At 43.4% G+C, this 23779-nt stretch overlaps 1 protein-coding gene across 4 annotated transcripts in view; it reads right to left on the reverse strand.

Moving 5' to 3' along the window:
• Nucleotides 1-23716, reverse strand: part of NCAPD3 (non-SMC condensin II complex subunit D3) — a 28910-nt gene extending 5194 nt beyond the window's left edge. For 2 of the 4 annotated variants that reach the window (XM_042800380.1, XM_042800379.1), the window contains exons 1-28: nt 23631-23716; nt 23288-23442; nt 22805-22967; nt 21106-21284; nt 20021-20194; nt 19525-19586; nt 19171-19258; nt 17681-17814; nt 16891-16963; nt 16156-16281; nt 15717-15969; nt 15099-15182; nt 14863-14946; nt 12033-12106; nt 10995-11129; nt 10010-10230; nt 8389-8580; nt 7947-8044; nt 7700-7815; nt 6231-6338; nt 5599-5713; nt 5396-5503; nt 4145-4383; nt 3312-3391; nt 1869-2006; nt 1424-1557; nt 1075-1271; nt 361-471 (exon numbers count right to left, since the gene is read on the reverse strand). In XM_042800380.1, coding sequence (XP_042656314.1) covers nt 361-471; nt 1075-1271; nt 1424-1557; nt 1869-2006; nt 3312-3391; nt 4145-4383; nt 5396-5503; nt 5599-5713; nt 6231-6338; nt 7700-7815; nt 7947-8044; nt 8389-8580; nt 10010-10230; nt 10995-11129; nt 12033-12106; nt 14863-14946; nt 15099-15182; nt 15717-15969; nt 16156-16281; nt 16891-16963; nt 17681-17814; nt 19171-19258; nt 19525-19586; nt 20021-20194; nt 21106-21284; nt 22805-22967; nt 23288-23442; nt 23631-23694 — 3705 coding nt within the window. In that variant the 5' untranslated portion in view covers nt 23695-23716. The remainder of the gene's footprint in view (nt 1-360; nt 472-1074; nt 1272-1423; nt 1558-1868; nt 2007-3311; nt 3392-4144; nt 4384-5395; nt 5504-5598; nt 5714-6230; nt 6339-7699; nt 7816-7946; nt 8045-8388; nt 8581-10009; nt 10231-10994; nt 11130-12032; nt 12107-14862; nt 14947-15098; nt 15183-15716; nt 15970-16155; nt 16282-16890; nt 16964-17680; nt 17815-19170; nt 19259-19524; nt 19587-20020; nt 20195-21105; nt 21285-22804; nt 22968-23287; nt 23443-23630) is intronic. The other 2 variants (XM_042800382.1, XM_042800381.1) reach the window with 2 other exon arrangements.
• Nucleotides 23717-23779: the final 63 nt, after the last annotated feature.

Here is a 23779-nt window from a genome sequence, read left to right on the forward strand (position 1 = left end):
ATCACAGCTGCTTAAGTGCAAAAGGAAATACCAGTTGGTAAAGCAGAGGTGTTTTTAACAGACTAAGAGTTTCGATTCCAATTTGTACTTCAGAACATGTAAAAGCTTTCCAGCATTCAAGCTTTCTGCCCACATTCCACTGAGGAGGCTCACACGTAACACGCTGTGAGATCCTTATCTAAAATCCCTCCACCTCCTACATTATTTAACACAGTGGCAGTGTCACAACTTCATATGCCTTCTAAATTTCCTTCTAAGAAGGCTGTTCGTTCCATTACTGGTTGCACATCTAACACGTTAATTCAAGAGAGGAAAAAAAAAAAAAAAAAAAAAAACCAAGAAGAAAACACTTCCACTTACCCGTAGGTAGTTCATAAGGTCCCTGAGAGCTGGGATCCTTTTCTGCTCCATCAGAGACTTCAGTGACGTGATTACTGGGATAATGTTTTCTATGAAGTTCTTCTTTTGAACCTTGGTTTGAACAAGGCATCAACAGTTACATGACACAATAAAGGAGCAGCCGCTCTGTGGTTAGATGAATGGCCTAAGTGAGAGGAGCTATCACTCCATAGCAAGGGAATTACTGCAATTAAGCCTGCTCTTACGCTGCACACATGTACATAGGCTTTTAATGTAAGTGGAGTCTTTCAAGATACATCACTCACTCACTCAGTTCTCACACGGAAGGCAAATTGCCAAAAGGTGCATCAAAAACCCACTGTTACGCTCAAATGCTTTACCAATGAGAAATCTGTGGAACAAATCTAGCCTAGCCTAGCTTCACAGACTTTAGAGGAAATGCATTTCTGATGACTCCAACTAACCCCTCAAGTACAAGTACCCTACACAAATTTAGCCGTAACGTTTTCATTTACAGCACACGGTGCTTCCACAGGTGCCCTCAGATCCGAGGGGACCTACTGAGCCTGAATAGCAGCCTGCAGGCACAGTATGTCATTGGTATTGCTACGTTCCCTGGATAATTTTCGCACAAGTTTTTCTGTCACAAGAGGGTAAAATGCCTCCCAGTACGGTGGCCAGCCCTCTTCCCACACCAGATCAAGTGCCATTCACCTGCGAGATGAGCTTTTTTTGTGCCACCTGCATGACAGCATTGGCCATTGCCATTTCATCATCGGGCTGAATGTCTTCATCAGGTTTTGATCTCATGGTCGACAGCTTGATTTCTTTACAGCTAAGGACTGCAAATGTATCTGAGAGCAGCTCATGGGCTTCCAAGTTCAGCGGAAGGACCTTATCCACAAAGCATGCTGGAACACACCCAGGGAAGAAAGAAGAAATGTTTTACTTGAAACAGCAGTGCCAGTAAAGACAGGAAGATAACGTGGTTGGATTGAAAGCCTAATGGTTTTATATAGACACCAGTTCTTTGTTTGCCAGATTTTTAAAGACAGACTCTTACCTAGGATGCTGTGGCTGATCTTTGTTGTAATGCTGAATCTCTGCTCGTCTGTAAAGTGGTCTAGCAGGAACCTGTAGATACGCATCCTTTTTTCTTTGTTATCTTTTCCCTTCAGAGAGAAGAGATTCTTTGCCCTGCAGCAGAGCAAGACATTTTACAAGGGCCAAGTCACATTATGCAAACTCACAGAAATAGTAAGACTTTAAATCAGCAAGGAATATTTCAATGTCGTTTTCAACACCCATAAACCCGTTAGGATACCACACACGCCCACAAATTACAAACAGAAGTCCTCCCAGAAGTGTCACGGGGAAGGCAGGACACTCTTAATTTAACACTCTTTCCCCCCTGCTGCATACATAATTATAAGTGCTGTGAGCACTTTGCTGCATGGCCAGACAGCCCATCAGTTAGCAATAAGGAGATAAAAATGTGCCCAACTGACCGCGCACTCTGAGGAAACCTGTTGTACTTGTGGTGTTTCTCATAGTTACTGAAATGGAAGATGCACTCAATGAAGTGTTGGGAGAATATCGTCGGATTCCTCTTCAGCAAGAGATGCACCAGGCAGAACTCTCCAAACCTGGAATGGAGGAAAAGAAAGAACTTATCAGGCAGCTTCTAAAAGCCACCCCTGAAACACAGTGTAGGGTTCACAAGCCGTAAAGCAGGAGGATGGTTTTCCTCTGCCAAGTTTCCCTCAATACCACATGTAATTCTTAACCAGCTCTATCTGGGCTCGAACAAGGATATTGGCTCATTGACTTTAAGCCTTTTTTCATCCAGAAAGAGATAGATGCTTTCAGCATCCACGATACTACTTCATTTTTTTTTTTGCCATTAAAGTAGAGACAGAAATAAATTTGAACTTGAATCCAGGCACAACACTTCCATTATTTAAATAACTCAAGTTCCATTGTGGCTGAGACACTTACAGTACTTTGCAAAAAGTTAATCAACAGAAGTTCTGCAAGAACTGCAAGTCAATCCCAGTCTGGAAGAATGTGTTTTTGTCTGGATGCAGTCACTGAATGCAGATGCAAAGAAAAAAGCTCCCAAAGAAATAGCACTGTGTTCCTTAGCTAATGCTCTAAGAACATAATGTTGCAATGTCACCATCTACTGGAAAGACATTTTTACATATTAAAAACTCACTGAAGAGAAAAGGAAGTTTGAATATGCACTAGTAAGCAACGACAGGTTGATGGCCCTGGAAACACCAGTCTTCACACTGATTGTTCCAGGCAGAAACAAGTAGCAATGTTGTCCAAGCCTCCTCAGCATCTGGCATCCCTGCATGATCTATCACCCTTAGAGAAACCTGCCCCACTCATTTCTCACGTAACAGAGCAGCTTCAGACTTTGCAACCTACAAAAAGTTTACAAACGTGCACTTAAAGCCAGTGTGCACAACTCCTCTTACATGTCAAAGTATTACAAAACGTGGTAGAAGGCTTACAAAGACAAGGCATGCCATATAAGAAAAAAGAGAAGATTTAATCCTATTCCTAAACCAAAACCAGCACTTAAGACAGAGCCTATTAGAAAACCATGAGGAAGATATCATAAAGGCTTGTTACAAAAATTCCTTTTTTCTGGACGACGGAGAGTCAAAAATAAAGCAGAGCTGCATGTTTTGAAGACAGCCAAGAACACACAGCTTGCTACTTTGGGATCTTCAGGTGACTTGGAAAGAGGTTCACTACTCCTTTGCTATCACTGCAGACCCTAAAGAGTGGATAACTGGAGAAGTGAAAAGGTTAACTGAATCTTCATCTGCTCTCTCACTGAAATTTTTCTTCATGTGCTGAAGATGCAAGATTGAGACTGGTTTTGCGGACATCTCTGATCTTCAACTCCTTCATTATTTTATGGGTGAGTATTTTACCTGACAATATCTGGATCTGGATCCACCAAGACACTGATGAAACGGAAGAAGAGACCGTCTTTCCATTTCACAAATTCCTCCTGTAGGAAATTGGCAGACAATAAATTATCAGCCTGAATCAGGAAAAAAAACTACTGTGAACCTTCAGACTGTAGTCAGGACAACATCTGATGGAGCCTAGCAGAACATACATCAGGCAAATGAGCAAGCTATGCAACTTCAGCTGGAGGAATACAACTTAAACCTCAGGAAGACAGTGTTTTTTAGGACGCTTTAAACAGCATAAATGCCACAGCAGCAAACATCTAGGTTTACCACAGGTATCAATAAAAAACCTAGCAACATGAAAAATCTGTTCTCCCATCCCAAGGCACACATGCTCTTCAACACTGTTCTCAGAGCCAAACGCACTCCAAATCTGTCTTGTTGGGCTTCATATGAACATTGGGAGGGTAAGCATCTTGAGCCTCTCAACATTTACATCTTTAGAACAATAAGCAGAGACAGGAGGAGAAAAAGGCGCTGTGATGTTTGTTATATTCATTCATATAGGAGTGAAATTGAAGGGAATTCAAAGAAACAAAGACAAGAAAAAGAGGTAACCAACGACTAAAAATAACCTCGTTATCCAACTGTGTTAAGTGTCCTCGAAATGATTTCTGCCTAGCTAGAAAAAAAAAAAAAGTAACGAAATGCAGAGTTTAAAGTCTTCTTGATTAAGTGTAGATTAATCAAGGTACAGGCAACACACCCACTGGTCAGTTTGTCAGTGTTCAGCACAAGAGAGGTACTTGAAGCAGGCTGCCAGAGACATGCTTAGGACCTCCATTTACCTGCAGAAGGTTGGTAAGCAGGATCAGCGTCTGCTTACGGATGAAGGGATTTGGGTCCTTCAGACACAACGAAATGTTGGGAACGTATCTGTCCACCATGGACGTGTAGCGGATACACAGATCACACATAACAATGATCACGTTATTGCGAACGGCCACGTCATGCGACACCTCCAGTTCTCGAGCTAGAGCTGCAATGCATTTCTTTGCCAGATCCTCATGCTGTAAACACAATTTACCTGTGAAACAGAGACGAGACTGTCAGTGCTGTGAATATATTCCTCTTTCTAACCACCGCAGCCCAGCTTACTGCGTCCTTTGAGTCCAATATGAGCCAAGAAAGGAATCGGGAAGTAAACAGGGGAATAAACAAGAAACACATGCTGAAACTTGATGAGCAATCTGCACGATCTCTCAAATAAATGATACTTCAAGGAGTTCTTCCAAACTCCTCTGAGACCTATAGTGTGGGTCTCTACGCCAAATTCCCTCCTTCACAGAGAACTATTTCTGTGTACAGGGTATTATTCAAAGCAGCTAAAAAGAACAGCCCCAGCTGTCATAGGCATAGCAGGGAGACACCCACCTCTAAGAGCATCACTAAACCAACTTAAAATAAAATAGCCTGCATTCTAATGTTACTTCTTCCCTAACTGTATCTAAGCTCTGTACAAAAGTTTTAAGCTTCCCAAAGCAGTTAAGGGAAGAATAATACTATCTGCAAGAGAAGAGAGTCGTGCCTAACCACAGAGGTACTACAAAACCACAACTTTCACTTAGTATTCTCCATAATCCTGGAGATGCAGATCGACCAGGCTGCACTCAAAGAAGCTCTTCATTCATGCTGAGAGCAAGTATGTGCAGTCACTCTGCTCTAAACTGCACCAAAAGCACCAGGTTTTCTTCATCCTCTGTTGATCACCTTATGACACGTAAGATGATCCTTCAGCCAGCCAGCAACCAACTCTAAGTACAAGAACAGCAGAATTCTGAAGGACATTGCTAATTATTAATCACAATTAATGCACTAACCACCTCGAGAAGCAATCACAAAGATGGCAGTATTTTTATGGCTTGTGCAACTTGTTACCATGGATATTTGCATTGCTAAAAGCTATGAGCTGAGGCAATGCAAACATTGAGCGCCATGGCTATCTGTTACAACTGAGACAGCTTTTGAGCAGAACTTCAGCCAGAAAGGGTAGACACTGGATACGCGAGGGCATGCCTCTACTGCAGGATGGCACTTACCCAGAGTAATGAATGCATGAGCTCTGACCACAGGAGGCATGGCTGATCCTCTGAACTGGGACAGTGGCTGAGAAGCTGCATTTTCCTCACCATCTGGAGAACCAGACACTAGGAAAGAACAGGTCAGGAATGAAAACGTGCTTTTCTGGTAAACAGTGTGGTCTGGAAATGCAAAACTAAAGGCAGTATGAAGAGAGCCTCACGCTGGTCCTCGTTGACAGAAGCAGCCAGAATGGACTGAACCAACAGAAAGATGTGTTTCTCCACTTTGGCTGGACACAGCTGTGCAGCCTCGCCCAAGATGAAGAGGTGCCTCACCTGCAGAGATAAAGCAACACTGCAGTCAAAGGGCAATGGCTGAGCTGCAAATCAAGCCAGCAGGAGCTGGTATGGTACTTCTCCCAAAACAACTTAAAATTCCCTCAGTCCTTTCAAGACAGTGGCTAGGGAACAGAAGGTGAAGCTTTGAAACAGAAGTGGTGCATGTGTGTGTTTAATATTCTGGAACCCCCACACATCTATTAATAATACTGAAATACTCCTCAAAGTATTCTATGTGTTTTGCAGACTTATTTCCCAAACAGCTCATCTAAGAAGCATGAGTAGAAAAGCAAAGAAAAACCATGCAATTTTATTAACAATACAAGGCATATCATATCATTAAAGCAACCACTGATGGATAAAACTGTTGTAGGCTCCCAGGGCCCCAAATACCAGATTTCATTACGAGCTTACACACAGGGTGTGCACAGTAATTGGCGTGAACTTTCAGGAACACCAATTTCAAGTACACCAACATCCTTTGATCAATCTGTGAGGGGGGAACCAAACTTACCAAGAGATCTTCTTGCAGCTGCTCTGCTTCATACTCTTTGAGGATTACATTTGAAATATAGCTTTCACAGGTGGATACTAAATCTCCACACACCTGGTTGAGCAGCTCCTGTTCCATAATTAAACAAAATTAATTCAGCACTTTATTAATTAAACAAAACGTATCTGTAGTATCTGTCCATACATAAATCCCTAATCTGACAGTCCTTATATGCTTTTAATAATCTAGGTCCTATTGAAATCAGTCAGACAGAGCCTTAGAGCTTTAAAATTCTTCCCGCACATCAAAGGATGTGCGCAAGTGTCAAAACACCTTGGAGAATCTGGCTTTTAATCATCCACAGGCCTGAGTTTACTTCATTATAGAAATCACACAGATTTAAACAAAAAGGATTTAAGTGACTGTTTCATGTATATCCGGCACATTTAAGGTTGTCTGTGTGAATTTTTAGATGTTGTTTGGAAAATGCAGTTCCTTTCAAATGAAAACATGATGCAAATTCCAAGAGGGGGAGAGGAAACAGATAAAGCTAATCGTCCAGCAGACTGTGATGAAAATAAAGCATAATTTCTCTTCTCCTACCATCTAAAACTGGTAACATGAGACACTAAATACATGTATGTATGGCAGCTAAGCTGTTAGAACTGCTAAAGTGACCAATGTACAGGAACATCTGCATCTGGCTGTAAGCCTATTTTCTGACTGCCCATTTAAAAACCACAGAAACCATCAATCCACCCTGGCTGCTGAAGCACAGAGTGTGCAGTTTTGCATACTATTTACCAAACATTATTGGGATGTCCATTACGAAACAGCTGTCATCAATATTGAAAAAGAAATAGAGCACATACACAAAGAGAAATCATTAGCATGGGGAAACCTGCATCAATTTTAGCTTCTTTGCAACCGTGCTCAGGCTGAGATCTCTATTTCACCAGCCTACCTTCTCACTCCAGGACTGGAACAAAGCTATGGCATAAAACAAATGGGGGCACAAAAAAGAAATGCGCAAACTATGTGTTATTATCTCCCTATATGATCCTGTGAAAGAGGTCTAGAAAATATGTGTATCTATAGCAGCTCCGATAAGGAATAATCAGAACTTATAGTGTAGGCCTACAGCTTCAAACTGGACCAAGCCTGAGAAATACCCAATATCATAAAGGCACAGCAATAGGTCTCCTTTAGGAATTCTGTAAACTTTGACAGAAGGCAAATGAAAGGTATTTCAAGTGGGGGTTGGGGGGAAATCCTTCTGAAGAAAGATTTCTTACAAGTCCATCCTTAGCTCCAGCACAACCGTGGTAAAGGAAGCAAGAGAGCTGAGCAGAACAGACTCAAGCTGCTGGAGTCAAATCCTTTGTTTAGAGAACTAATCAACCTACAGCCTGGAGACAGAAGCTGCCTTCAAGAGACAGCCCTCCTAAGTGTGAAACAAGCTATTTTAAAAGATGTATTTTAAGTCATACCTGCGCCTTCTCTGGCACAACTGCATACACATGGCAGAGCTTCTGCAGAGTTTCTATAGCTGGGCTAATCACCTCCAAGGGACACAGAGAATCCCTCAGCCAGCACTTGATATTATCTGAAAATGAGATCATACACATAAAATGAGCATTTTCTAAGCTTATCAACTGCTTCTGGAGAAGAAATAACTGTTAAGATGGGAGGCATGAACCCTGCCTTCCCCGCTGCAGTTTTCTCAGGGCTACTCACCAATCAGCCTCTCACAGGTGCTTTTAGGGAGGTGCTTTGCAACATGACCCATGACACACAGTATGTGCCCTGTAGTATCAGTCCTCGTGTTCTGCCACCTGGAAAATAGCAGAGCACACAAACTAACATTAACGCTAAGGAACAACACCAAATCACAGTAGGAAAGATTCCTTCATCTGAGACATGCATTATTAAGGCAGACCTGTCAAACCAAATGAAAACTCAGAAAGCTTAAGGTAAGAGTTAGTTACTGCACAAATCTGTGGGCCATTGCTTGCCTCCTAGCTGCAGAACCGATTGCCTGAATAAAGAACCGTGATCTAAGCAGCTAAACAGCACTCTGCCTGTGGAAGGACAGAAAGTGCTCACTTGCTTTGTCCCTCCTTTTCACCCCCATCTCTTCCGTGCAGAATGGAGGGTGATGTTCAAAGAACACATATACCTGATGACATTGTCCCAGCATTCAATGACCTTGGAATAATCCCGCCGGGGTAAAGAACTCGCCACCTTAGCAAGCAACATCCAAGCCGGTACGGCATGCTCCGTTTCCATATGAGACATGACATTACTGATGAAAGTGGAGGGGAACTTATTCTGTTTGGACCACACATGAAAAGCTTTGTTCAAGTAACGGCTGCAAGGAAGAAAGAAAAGTAAGTTAAAGAAGGAGTAAACAAAACACTCGGTCTTAGACACTGGCAGTAAAATCCACCATCCCTGTCCAAGATACACTGGGCAACATAACAAAGCTGATATCCCTTGGCATTCCCACTACTGAGAATATGTAGGGATTCCTACTACGTATTTCACCAGCAGTCTTTTCAGTTTTTCAGTTCATAATCCTGACACACTACACACCTGGGACACAAGCATGGATGTAGTGCTCTGTGTCAGTGAGACAGAAAGTCCAACCGGTACCATGACACATGAAGAAAATATAATTTCAGCAATGCGTAACGAGGACTTTCTAGTAGTTTCTATTGAATAGCCATAATGGGACAGGATACAGTGATGTTAAGGCACCATAACTTGCTCATTTTTCTGTTTAACCCTAGTTACTTACTTCATGTTGAGAGAGTTCTGAGGTTTATCAAGCTACAAGGTACCCTAAGGTCATGAAGAAGGTGCCATGAATCTGCAAACTATGTTATAAAATAGCCCAGATTAGAACATCGACAGTTTCACAGATTGGCAAGGCAGTACAACCAGTATCTCATTTTCTATTTCTGAGCTATTATGCCCTGTTGACTAATAAACATACAGCTGTCTTTAATCAATGTTGTGTCCTTGTCATACTGTGTGTCATCCCATTTTTCTGCTTCATCCCACAGCATTCTGCAAAAGGCAGAATAATTCTATTTGTCATAAGACAAGTAACATATTGTACATCAGAATTAATAAAAGGCGATGTTCTCCTTTCTTTATATATCCTCTCTTACTTCTGTCATCAGAACACCTCCATTTGACTTAAATATTCATGCTGCTATCAACACATCAAGAACAGCACGTGATGCTCCTGTACATGAACACTCAAGTTCGGGGAGAGCACAGGTAACGAGCAGCAAGTGAAAACACCTGCTGCCAGCTTGTCCGTGCTCGACAGCTCCTCTGTCCCAGGAACTGGTAGAGCAACAGCAAGACCCTCACAACACGACAGTTTCCATCTCTAGCAGTAATATGCACTTACACTGACTGTTTCAAGCAGGGAATTCAAATAGCTTAAAAAAAAAAAACCCAACCACCAATAAATTTGGTTTCTTGTCCGTGCACAATAGACAGCACGTGCATTTAAACAATACGTGAACTATGATACTTAATGGTCTGTGGCCACACTGAGAGTATAAACTCAATACTCTTCTCTTAGTCCTCCAGTCAATAGGCAATTTCCTTCTGTAAAGGAAAAGCTTCATATTCTAACAGGATTAAAAGTAAAAAAAAAAAAAGTCTGGATTTTGTCCCTGAATGCTAACATAGTACAGGCAATAAAAACATTTGATGCATCAGACAAAGAGCTATTATGGAAAAGCCATCGGAGCCCGCGGCAAAGGGGAAAATGCACTTACTTCAGCTCCTGGCATTCTGAAGTCAGCAGGGTAAGGAGATTCCATGCTAGGACCTGCTCTCCATCTTCACTCCTGAATTTATTATAAGATTTTATATGTTGCAACAAGATCTGGTTAAGGCAATCCAAGGCCTTTTCCTGGACAGAACTTTCATGGTCCATCACAACAGGCACCACTCCATTTAACCAGGCCTTCTGCACTAGAACGTTATTGGGCTGAGACTGAGAAACACGTGTTGTATTAGAAACATTTTTAAACCATCTGAGGATCCTATATGCATGGCTGAGACCAGCAGAGGCCTAGAAACCTCCAGATTCAGCTACTAACTTTGAAAATAAATTTTAATAAACCCCAGCATGCTGCTCAACTAGCACTGCAATGTGGCAGCACACTGTACAAGGGAACTTGTATCTCCTTGACACCACAAGGTATTTGATCATAAGTATGATGAAGCTACCTGCCGCTTTTGCTAAAGCACTGTAATACTTTGTTGTGAAACCCTATAAATAATTATAGCAGTACCGCAATAAAGTTGTACAGCAGATGATTTAACACTAAAAAAAAAGCTTCACTTAATATAAACCCTATGCTTCAAGCCCATTACTAACTCTTTGTGAATAAATAGAAAAGAAAGAAAAACGTTGCAGTGCTATCATCTATACATTACATCTTAGTAAAGTGATTCAGATTTTTTTTTTAACTTGAGAAGGCCAACAACATAAACATTTTCTCCATGACACATAAATCAACAGCCACGAAAATAAATGTTTCCAACAGTTGGAAGCATTCTACATAAATCACAAGCACGTATAAGAATGAGTCATGACTTGAAGTCAAAAGGTAATAAAATTAAAACACAGTCATAAAATGAAAATTCACAGAACGAACAACTGACGTGTACCAGATCTGCCCGTTTCCTCCTCCTTTTAACCCACAGTTCACTCATCTCTGGTCTGCGTAAGAATTCACGCTAGTGTTTTCTCACCACAAGGAGCTCTGTTAGAGACTGCAAGGCCTGCTTCTGCACAGAGACAGCAGGGTCCCGGCAACGATCCTGAAGAGTGGACAAATCTGCTGCAGTGCACAGGACCACTTTGTGCTTCAGAATGTTCATCAAAACCTGGAAGTCAAATACCAGCACAGCTTTGTCAGGAATACAGGCCATGCGCACTGAGTAGCAAATCAAAAATACAATCTACCCTCTACTGGCTTCAACGAGAGATTAATTTATCTCACCCAGAGTGAAACATCACATTAACAATTTAGGAGTACCGGGAACAACTGGAGATGTAGAATGAAACAGAAAGCATCTTTTCAGTCATTCTGATTTTATAACAGCACTGGGATAGAGTCAGTGTCTCAATTTCCCCTTGAAAATAACGCTTCTCTTGTACAAACCAGGTCTTTTACCTGATAATAAGGGAAGAGAGGATTTTTTTTTTTTTTCCCAAATCAAAAGCATTAAATCAAAACAATTGTAAAGCCTTAACTGGGAAGCTCAAATCAGTGTGTGAACTGAGGGGGAAGAGTCAGGGTGAAGAGAACTAACAGAGGAAGGCAGTCTACAGTAGATGCATATTTTTAAAATGATGAAATTTTCATTGAAGCATATCTCTTTAAAATCTAATGACTTCATTAAAAAAACTGAACAACAAGCAAAGCAACGCATGCCTCAGAAAGAGGCTGGATATAACCTAATCTCTTTGTTAACAAGGTCAAAACAAACTAAGCAGCTAATATGCTTCAGTTTATAAGGAAGTCACTTAATTGAAATGCCTATTGACATTTGAAAAGAGCCTCTCTTTCTAAATGACGGAATAAGAGACTGCCAGCAAGAGTACTAGAAAAATTTTCCATCATCGTGCTTGCATTATTTACCCTGTAGGCACTCTGCAGGAATAGCAGAAAGCTACAGGTGGGCAAAGTTACAAACAGCCCGCGACAGTACTATGGCGTCATTATTTATTTTCACAGCATTCTGGGCAATCACTGAAAACAGGGAAGCACGCAAAAACCACCGCACCTGGAGAGCAGATTTCCTCACATTGGTTTTCTCATCCTCGGCTCTCAGTCGCAGCATGGCCATGACTTCTTTTCCTACCCAAAACCATGACAAAAATAAATTATGCACAGCACCATTTAGCAGCACTAACACACTGAACGCTGCACAGCAGCAAGGAGGAATAACAGCTCTGAGCTCAACTGAACAACAATTTGTTGCCTGAGACTTTCAAAGCGTGAGAGAGGAGGACTGAATAAAACACAACAAAAAAACACCCAAAATAATTCAGAATGTGTTATAAACCAGAGAGGGAAAAAAACCCCAAATGTTTTCCCAGGTTCTTTCATTTGAAAATATATCTTAGGACGTATCACAAAAGAAAGTGAGACACCAGATTGTTTGACACACGCAGCAAAACCAAACAAATCTGTAATTTCTGACCTATTTATTTGCCTACATAAAAGATGTTAGGCTACCTTCACAGTTTGAAAGCTCATCAGATGAATCATGCACAGTTCTAACAAAAGTCTGTAGCACAGGTAACTGAAAAGCATGTTTAGGGCAGACCACAGACAAATGGATCCAGTGTAGAGTCAAGACAGGTTAACAGACTCCTACGTGGAGAGCTTGGAACGGCAACAACTTTTTGTGAGTTATGTCTCAGAGCTCCACACAGGATCAAGTACTAATATACGAACCGCTGTGTTTTACAGAGGGGAAATTACTCCATTTATGAACTGACTGAATTCCTTGAGGCTGCAGAATGGCAGCTGCAAAGAACCACCAAAGAGTCTGCAAGGAAACGAGAGCACATCTCCCTTCCCTGAACGTCATTAGGCCTCAAATTACACTTTCCATAGCCATTCATACTTATTTCTGCACCTTCCTGGGAAAAATAAACTATCATCTTGGTTAAGTATTAAATGAACACACAACCGAATATACAGAGCCACAATCAATTATTTCTCACCTTTCAAATCATTCAGACTACTGACAAGCTGCAAACACTGACTTCAAGCATGCTACCATTGCTTTTACAGTTTCTATTTATTTATTGCTCTTTGTTGTATTTCTTACAGCATTAAGATTTCCAAAATATAAGCCAAATTTGGAGATCCGTTGCCTAGAGAGATTCATGTGGAGATCTACTCTGTTGCCATTCAGAAACAGGATTAGTCACATGGAACTAATCAAAAGTAGTTCGAAAACAAATTTTTACCAAAGGAAACAAAGGGACATTGATCTGCACTTTCTTCCTGGGCAGCTAACTGCAATTGCATCTTCCTCCTGAGAACGGCTCAACAGAAAAATCACAGAACCTTTCTACTAGCAGGACTTTGCCATTAAAATAGTCCAGCTCTTGTGAAGGTGACCAGATCTGCTAAATAATCACGCTTTGCCAACTGACATCGATTTTAATCAGCGATATAGAAAAGAGGAAAAAGAAAAAAAAAAAAAAAAAAAAAAAACCACAACAAAAATCACCAACCAAAAAACCTGAGCTCTAAACAGCTGAACACTATCGAGGGAACACGCTGTTTGTACGCTGCTGGGCAGCGGTAATTCTGCAGTGCATACCTCACCCTGCAGATTATCCCCTCCATTCTTATCGTTGTCCTTGTGCATTTAGCACTTTCTGACCATCCTTGGCGGAGATTTATTTCGCTTCTAAAATATGAGCTGTTCGGTCTTCATAGAAGTGCAAAATTAGCACAGGCATAAGCCAAACACAAGCGTGTGCCAGACAGTTTTGCTAATGCACCTTGACTGAGTCAGAGCGCCCTGTATTTCAGCTATCCTCTTGAGCTCCAGACAGTCCTTTTTCATCCAATCCTTTTCTTAATTTGTTTTGCCAAGTGCCAAGAGTATGCTCAGCTGGGTATCAAACACAAAACCAGGCATCCTCTGCCACAAGGAGTCTGCAACTAAGCAGGGAATACACAATACCTTAAGTGGCCTGGAGGACTTTTCTATCTGAAAGAGCAGATTAATGAAATTTATCAGCGAAATGTTTTAAAAGAAAGCTTTCAATGGAGAAGATTGGAGCCTGGCTCACGGAGATATGGAGAGAGATCCCATGTGAAGAGCAGCATGAGACGTGTAACAAAGACACAAATGCAGGATGTGAACCAAGCAGCGAATTGAATTGTCAGCAGTTCAAGAGAGGTGAACAGCAAGAACTGAGCGCAAAGATACTGGCAGAGGCCTAAAGGTTAGGAAGAAAAGCTTTTACAGAGAAGAGGAAAAGAAAGGAAGAGATTCTGAGAAGGAACATCATGGCCACAAAAGGCAACTTACACGCTGATCTCATGCTATCAACAAATTAGAACTAGCTGCTCGCTATTCTGCATCAGTCCATTTAACCTCACACTTTGCTTTCAACTCCAGCCAGTACCTGATGCTGCAGAGAAGTGAATTCTTCCCTACATAACAGTGCTAACCAAACGTGCTGTGTTTTATGTAGTAAAAACATATTAGTTCTTTGTGCACTGGAGCAAGAGATTTAATTACCCTTAAATTTATGGAGCTACAAGTATTATATCCCACATCATTTACCATCCTTTTTGGAAAGAATAAATTACCTGCTTTTCAACAAGTGTTGCCACTACATTAGTATAACAGAACATCAGTATTTCAAGATTAAATGCAGTTTTCAGACTTGAGTGGAAACAGTATTTCCTCATGGCTGGCACTTTCACCCCCTTCATCACCCGTAAGTGTATTCTAACAGCTCTGCAGAAAGCTCTCTCCACTTTCTTTGAAAAATGGACAACGAACACACTTCAGAAAGTCTAATTTCAATTAAGGTTTCGAAAAGTTATCTGAAAAAGCTGGTATAATTTTGACGTACCACCAAGCACAGCAGTTTTGCTGCTGTCTGTCAGCTCAACCGTTTTGAAAGTCGGTAAGGTCTTCAGCGGATGGTTGGACATAGCTGAAAGTAAGAGGTAAAAGTTTAAGAATAAAAGAGGCATGTTTGCCCAGAAAATTGGTTCACTGTTAAACACAGAGCCTTGTGCATGCCTTAGGTTTTATAGATATGCTTATTCTTTAAAAATGGCATGCCAAGAAAAGCCTGAGACTTACTATGAGAGAATGACTCTATACCTTCTGCACTGACTATCAAACTCTCAGCGTTCGTGTTTGCTTCCAAGTCTGTATGGCCAGACCCTGCCAAAAAGAAATAAAAAAAGAAATTAAATGAAGTATTTTAATTTGGGATATTCTGTCATTCCAAATTTTTTTCAGGCAAGTAATCTAACCGTAGGATGCTATGTACATACTTCTGAACTGTGCCATCTGGCCTTTACCACACCTGAGGGAGTTCAAAATGCCAATCACGAACAAAACAACTTAGCAGAAGCAAAAGGCAACTCAAGATTTAATCAGCTTTCAGGCAAGCATGAATTTTTTTTTTCTTTTTTTAATGAGCGATTTCAGTCATCTGTAAATATCCTTCAAAGGTATCTCACGGAGGAATCTATTTAGAACCAACATACAAGAATAAATCCTTTCCAAATATTGGAAGGATACTTGCTACGCAAGTAGCAAGACTCATCGATTACTTCTCATTATGACACAATACACAAGGACATTGTGCGCAGATTTTTAACTTCCTGACAGCTAGTTCTCCCATCTCCCTCTAATTATTTCCCAGAAAGTTGAAGAGATATTTTCACTACCTAATGTAGCTGTAATACTTACAGCATTGTGATAAGTCCTGTAGACTCTCCAAGGTAGCAGCAGCTTTCGTCTCAAGACAGTGGGCAAAGCTGCTTAAAGCTTTGCTACGGACCACGGGTGATTTGTCCGAACACCGGCCAAACACCATGACCTGTATTAAGAACTTATGCTTTAGAAACTTCTGATGGTCCAGGGACACGGAGCTGTCCACGTTCCTCTCGCACACACCCAACAAAGCTAACGCTACATCAAGAGCAAACACTCTGTAGGCAGTCTGTTGGGAAGAAAAAGCACACAAGGCACTCCGTTTAGGTAAGCAGAGACAAAGGCACTGCCTACTCCGTTCACCTGTTTTTAGGGACCAGCAATAACAAGACAGATATTCAGTACTGATACTGAACCCTTCATCTTCAAAGTACTGCTGTATCTGAACCCTGGCACATCAAGGAGATGTACTTACCTTAGTGTTGCGTGAGTATTTATACAGCCAAGCGATGAAGTCAGCAAACTCCATACAAGGGAGTTTATTCAGCAAATTCACCAAGGCCTGTGCGGCGTATGTGCGATAATCAGCCTTATCTGGGACCTAAAACACAAGGGCAATTGCATGGTGTGATACTTCGATGCTCTGCCCTAGAAACCAGAATAGCATTTCAGGGCTTAAGTATTTTTTTATGTAATGAGGCGATGTGGTCACATTCGGCCAGGACTTGGAGAACAATCACAGCCTCCTTGGTCACTACCTCACCACTCACCCACAACCACACAGCAAATTCCCCAAGGCAAAGGTGGAGCTTAGATTAAATTCAGAGGCAGTAATTCTACATGGCAGTCTTCAGATAGTTAGCTAGGCAAAGAGCTCTCATCATTCATCTCTTTCTCCTCTATCAAAACAGCGTTAAAAGCAACTGTGAATTTTGGAAAAGTCAAAAGTAGGGTACAATCAATTGCGAACGACGGGGGGAAATGTTCACCTTCAATATTCTCCTACAGCGTAACACTATTTTTAAGGTGTCTGAAAACTTCGAAAAAGATCAACACAAAATACAACCAGGCTGTCAAGAAATTTGCAAATGACTGAAGTTTTTTCATTCCTTACAAAATGTTGTAGAAATGGATTTCCTCACTATTACAGATACTGCAGCGTATCCACACACAAGCTCTTCAGCTCAAGATGCAATAAAGCTTAGCATACCTTGGTACAGATATGTTGCAGCAATATTCGAAGAACAGGGAAAACAACTTCTTTCAGCTCATCTATTATAGAACTGCACAGAAGACAAAGAAACAAATTGTAATAAGGCTGGGTTTAGAGCACAAATCAAGCTGAGGACATTCCTTTTGGAACACAATTCAAAAGTCATGAAAAGTGCATGTTCTGGAATCACGAGCGCTAGCACAACAGGACATGGTGGGAGAGCAGACCCACTTACTTTCTACACTAACCTGGCTTTGCAGGCAGAAAACATTTCTTCCAATACCTTCCTACAAGTAGAAGGACACTATGAAAAGCTTCTTCATTCTCCATCTACTTACTATATGATCTCTGCAGCTCTCTGCACAAACCACACTTTCCAATAACACGGATCCCCCACACCAGGGGAATAATAAACATTGGCAAAACACACCTTTAAGCAGGAGAAAGCAAAGAACCAGGAAGTGAGCACCGTATTAATATTTTATCTTCTTTACAATACTTTGTAGTAGACTACGAAACCTGAAAAACTGACACAGAGCAAAATACAGGAGGTAGGTCCCTTCCACTCTGCCACTTTTCTGTCAAGCAGAACCTTCTTTCCCCTCTGCCAGCAAGTTCATTAAACTCCTATTACAGACATTTTAATTAAACCTCATTTGCATAAGCAACTTAAAAAGTCAGTGCCGGTTTGTCTCCTCCCTTTATCAACTAAAGAGTAAAGCGAAGGCACGCCAGAAGAAAGTGCAGGCGTACTCACGAAGGGTAGTGCCAGAGCTCTGTACGTCACCTGATGAATTTTATAGCCTGATTCCTGGCAGCGATCACAGCCGATGTGATTGCAAGGACTGTGCGTCTGGAACTCGCATCGCTTTTCAGCATGAGAATGACATTGAGGATTTGCTGGAAGACACAACGAAGAATCTGGAAAGAAAAGGTTATTTTCAGGTCCGTGTCAGTAACAGCCGGAGCCCATGGATACGCATTCTGACCGGGTGTATAAAATAATTCTAAACCAAACTTAGGCCCAAATAAGAGCAGCTGTCCAAGTATGACTCCTAGCAGAATAATTCAAAGAGGACCCATTCTTTAACACCCACAACATCTTTCCTGGCTGTGATGTTCTCATACAAGTCTGGTGAGACCCAGGAAGGGCTTCCTGGCAACACCAACACATCTCCTCCAAAGCACTGGACTTCCAATTCGCGAGAAACATTTGGAATTAGAGGAAATCTACTGTTTTTTTGCACAGAAAAAAATCTTAAACTAAATGCATGTTTTTTACCACCACGTGCACTTGAACTTTTGGAGCTTCCTGCCTGCCACAGCTCTGGGAGCACAGCACACCTCATTATCCTGTCAGCAGGCAAACAGGAGAGGCAGGGAAGATGAGGAGAGTCTGAGAAGGGGAGCTACTACATCTTCCTGATACCACAAACGCCAACGATTCTGAACAGCTTGTGCTGCACTGAGAAACCAAGGAGGCTGAAACACGCAGGTCTAAGGCTGCTAAAGCTGGGCAGACACTTGGGTGTGTGTCAGGTTAGCGTGCACTGAGCTCCAGGCTTTCCTGACTAGACAGCTGCTAATACCCTGGCTTGCTGGCTCCAGACTAGCTCAGGTGGGTTTAGAGAGACTCACAAACACAGCAGCACGGTCACACCCAAAGTTCAAAAGCCCCATCCACAGGAGCAGCACACAGGTAAGTGGGAGATGACACAGGGCGCTTGACAATTTAACAAAATACAAAATGTAAAGCTGCAGACACATTTCTGGTAGAACTGGATGTTCCGTGATGACAGGGTATTCTCCAAATGAGAACCAACCCTGCTCACCATCATCTGCGCATAACATTCCCCATCAGGCCTCACTGCTGCTCAGCCCAACACCACGGCACACTACCAAGCGGTGCTGGAGCTCCACCTAGCAGGAAACAAGAAAATTCCAGGCAAATACCATAAACCTGGAATTCTCCTTTTTAAGATATGGTGATCTAGTGCCACTGTAGCTACCCTGTTTTCGATTAACTGGCCACAAGAGTCACTAGAGCACGAAATTCAACGCACATAAAATGCACCATCATACAAGACAAAAGACATAAGGACAGGGGTGGGGAAAGCATCCTGCCTCTGACCCAGCAAACGTGCACATGCACAAAAAGTAAAACTAATGTAAAAAGTAAAAAACATGCAAGCAGAAATGGCGTGCAGAGGAAGAAAGAAACAACTACTCCTTTTCAATACTGCAGTGAGGATTTTAAGTGTTTTGTCCAACTTTTACCGTATTTTCTGTATCATGTAGAGGGGAACACAGTAATCGCAGTCCTTGATAGGCCAGCTCAGGAATGTACTTGGCTGCATTAACATTCCTAAGCAAAAGAAAGCAAAGAGATATGTCTTCATCTGCCATCAGAGAAACATTTACCACAACTATTACAACGAAATGTGCTCATAGGCTGGAAAGCATTCAATATTCACTAAATGTTGTTTACTAGATAGGTGGAACCCGTTCTAATTATCTTTAGTGAAAGAAATCACCACCTTCATTTTAGTATAAACAGGACAATAACAACACAAACACCAAGCACTTTACTTCTTCAAAGCACTGTATAAACTTTAAGAATCGTTTGCTCACATTGCTGCTGTAAAGACGAACTCGTGTACCACTGGCTCAAAGCTCGTCATTTCAACAAAGATCTGCAAGGAAAGACAGCCAAACTGAGCTAATCCACAGGAGGGCAAGTCGTGGAGGTCTGCTTGGGTGCTTGAGGGTCAGACCACAGAGCGCCCGAGCCTAACTTTCAAACCACAGCACCTCCCTTGAAGGAGAACACGAGCAGACCCCAAAGCCCGGAGGCTCAATGTGCTGCGTCTTCCCAGCCCCCGGCGAGGGTTAAGCACCCCAGAACAAAACACCAACTGCCCAGCTGGCACCAGCCAGCTATTGTTAAGTATAAGAGACAGACACGGAGCAGGCACCCCGCTCCAACATTTACCCTGAGGACAGTCTAACCAGGGGATCAGTTTATGAAAGGCAGGGCTGCCATTGCTCCCGTGGCTATGGAGTGCTCTGCATCCACCAAAAAGGTTGTGCGAGGAGACATAAGGTTCCTTGAGTTGAATTCTATTACCTGCAAGCAGTTCTGCATAAAGTGAGGTTTTTCTTTTAAGGAGAACTTCTGTAGAAATTTCAAGAAGTTTTTCAAAAGAAGGAAGGTTGAGTTGCGAACTTGAAGGAGATCATCCGTTGAAAAGTAAGCACTTTCACAATCCTCTTCCTCCTCCTCATCCAATACCTCTTCCATCTATATTGGAAGAAAGGAGAAACAGCACCATCCTGTCCCACAGTATTCTCAGGCTAGGTCCTACATGCTTTCACATCCAAAATCCTAAATCTTTTCTTTCAGATTAGTTAATGTACTTAACAGTGGGGAAAACAAACAAACAAACAAACAAACAAACAAACAAACAAACAAACAAACAAACAAACAGAAAGGTGAAAGTTGGCTACAAAAAAAGAAAGCTCCAACACAGTCTATTTGCACTGTGAAGGAGAAAGTCCCTCAGAGCTGAAGACAATTATCTGAATTCTAATCTGACACTTGGAGATTCATCTCAATTAATTCCCAATGTGCCTATGACCCTCTTCCCTTGCTTGTTGTGACCCTGTGGCACCAGTGTTCTCTCAGGATTTCTGATGTGTAATTCTCAATTCCATTTAAAAAACCCAAACATATAAATGTTAGAACAAGCATCTGAGAGCAGCTAACCGAAGCGCTTAGCCCTTAACTTCCCATCAGTAAGCTGGCAAAGAAATGTAAATGCCATTTGCAAGCTGGTCACATGCTAACTTGAAGGTCTCTTGAAGAAGCCAATATAAATTAGTTTCTTCCTCTGCTCCTGAAAAATTAGTTTCTTCCTCTGCTACTGAGCTTTCTAACAATATGCCACAGACAAATAGGCTATAATCTTTTTTTTCTATTAGTCAGCAGCCAGGAAACTGCAGCTAATGTTGAATCATCAGACCTCTGAAATTCCTAATAATAGGTAGAAGATCAAGAACACAGCGGAACTGCTGAATAAAAGGTTAAGAATTTTTTTAAAAAAGGGGTGAAAAAGAGGAAGGGTATCACACTGACCTAGAATTGAAATAGCTTGCCCACAATTCGCCTATTAATACAGATTTATATCTGAAGAGATTACACAAACATCTTACACTGTCATCCCAGCATGATTTTCCTTTCTTTCTATTTCTTCTTGCATTGGTCTGAGAGCTTGGAGTGTGCATCTTCTTTCTTTTCTTCATCAGATCTTGTTCTTGAGGCCAACATTTTGTCAGGGTGTAAAGACATTTATCAAGCATCACTTGATGGAACAGCTGGTTAGCTATGCTGCCTGGCCAGAAAAGACAACATCAACCATCTTCCAGACAAAATACAGACAGTGCATCAAATCATCTGGCCACCTCTCCATTTGCTTTGATAGCCAAGGAGATGGCCAGGAGAAAGGCATTGCCCTGGAAGCCTAAGAAAGTTCAGAAGAAAAAATGAATTGTTTGAACAAAGCCAAACTGCATGAGGATGACATGTTATCAGCGAAGACATTCTCCACTAGGATCACCAGCTGATTGACCTCTCCCAGCTGGTAACATGCTGCACAACAAATATCAGCAAAACTTTACAGTACGCGTTGGCCTTGAATACAAAAGGACACTGCTGTGAAAACTCTAATTGCTGGTTATTTTAAAAAAACACTTGATTTCACACATGAACCTGTCCAAAAGCACTGCATAGTGAAATCCTCTCTAGTAACAGAGCAGAAACAGGAATAAACTTCTGCCTTCACTGCATATTACTGTCAAACATGAGGAATATCATAGAACGATAGAACGGTTTGGGTTGGAAGGGAGGTTAAAGCTCCTCTAGTGCCACCCCCCTGCCCCGGGCAGGGCCCCCTTCCCCCAGCCCAGGGGGCTCCCAGCCCCGTCCAACCTGGCCTTGAACCCTTCCAGGGAGGGGGCAGCCACAGCTGCTCTGGGCACCCTGGGCCAGCACCTCACCCCCCTCACAGGGAACAATTTCTGCCTTAGATCTCACCTAAATCTGCCCTCTTTTAGCTTAAAACTGTCACCCCTCATCCTACCCCCACCCCCTGATCCAGAGTCCCTCCCCACCTCTCCTGTCCCCCCTTTAAGCCCTGGGAGGCTGCTCGAAGGTCCCCCCGGAGCCTTCTCTTCTCCAGGCTGAACCCCCCCAACTCTCTCAGCCCGGCCTCCCAGGGGAGCTGCTCCAGCCCCCCAGCATCTCCGTGGCCTCCTCTGGCCCCGCTCGAGCAGCTCCGGGTCCTTCTGCTGTTGGGGGCCCCCGAGCTGGCCCCAGCACTGCAGGGGGGGCTCCCCAGAGCAGAGCAGAGGGGGAGAATCCCCTCCCTGGCCCTGCTGCCCCCCCTGCTCTGGCTGCAGCCCAGGGCACGGGTGGGTTCTGGGCTGTGAGCACACGGTGCTGCCTCACGGGCAGTTTTCCCCCCACCAAGTCCCTCTCCTTGGGGCTGCTCTGCATCCGCTCCTCACCCACCCTGGATTTGTGCGTGGGTTACGTCAGGTTTCAGCTCTGTGTACCCTGCAGACTCCCCCATCGACCTACAGAACTACTCAGAAGGTGCATGGCAACGCGGGCCCGGACTGAGACCATCAAGCCACTTTATGGCAGGAGCCAGAGCTGCTGTCAGACCGGAATAGCTGACCAGCACTGGCCACCACGGCCAAGCCTGATGCGCAGGGACTGCAGGGAGATCAAGTAAACAGTTCAAACGCCATCACTTGTTCCACCTGCAATTCTTAGAAATGGGAGAAACCTAATTTTGCCTGCACAATGTTTTTTTTCTGCAGCAGTGAAGAGGCCCATCCCTTGGCCCACCTGGGAGCTCCAGCAGTAGGAAGTACAGCCCAGCCGCATGAAGAGCGTAAAGCCTCTGCTGCACGTTAGCTTTTCTGTGCTGGCCCGCTTGGACAAAGTGGTGCAACACGGCCACGAAAGTGTGAGTAGAGAAGTTGTTTTCGGCAAACAAGGTCCAGATATTCTGAGGGAAAACAGGGGAGTAACAGTGAGGAGCCCTGTAATAACAACGCTCTCTATGAGTAGCTACTATCCACCTTTTAAGAGTTGCCACTGCAACCAACTGCCTGTATGCATTATAGGAGATATATCTTAAAATGTGTTTTAATAATGATATGATACCGTGTGCAATTTATACTGTATTCGATTATTTTTTTTCACGTTGGGAGCAGCTTCCCCCTGAGGCACGCTGGCACGCAGGGGCAGGGCAGTTTGGGCAGGCTCTGTCTGTCTGTCTGTCCGGCGCAGGCCGGCGTGTGGCGGCAGCCGCTGCCGTTCCCTTACCGCGGCGTCCTCCCGGCCCTCGGCCGCGAACGGCGACAGGGACCGGTGCAGCTCGGTGAAAGCATCCAGCCCCTCCTCCGCGACGGCCTCCGCTGTCCTGGCGTCCAGGGGCTCCGTTTCGGTGAAATCCTGATCCCAGACCGTGGACGCCCACACTGAAAAAAGAAAACCAAAAAAAACCATAAAAACAAGAAAAGCGCAGCGCGGGAGAGGAAGTTTCTCCAGCCCGAGGGAGCCCTGGCAGCGCCCCCAGCCCCCGCCCCAGGCACCGGGGGGGGTTTTGGGGGGGGGTTTGGGGGGGGGGGGTGCGGTGGGGGGTTTGGGGTGGGGATCCCCCCCTCACCTGCGCTGACATCACGCAGTCGCCACCCCGCCAGAGCGCGCGGCAGCCCGCGCGCCGCCGCCATCCCGCCGCCGCCGCCGCCGCCGGGGCCCCTTCGAACCGGCCAATCGCGCGCCGCGCACCCGCGCGCCTGCGCGCGGGGGCGGGAA

This window comes from Tyto alba, unplaced genomic scaffold (genome assembly GCF_018691265.1).
Source record: "Tyto alba isolate M040663 unplaced genomic scaffold, T.alba_DEE_v4.0 Super-Scaffold_32, whole genome shotgun sequence".
Lineage (NCBI taxonomy): Eukaryota > Metazoa > Chordata > Aves > Strigiformes > Tytonidae > Tyto > Tyto alba.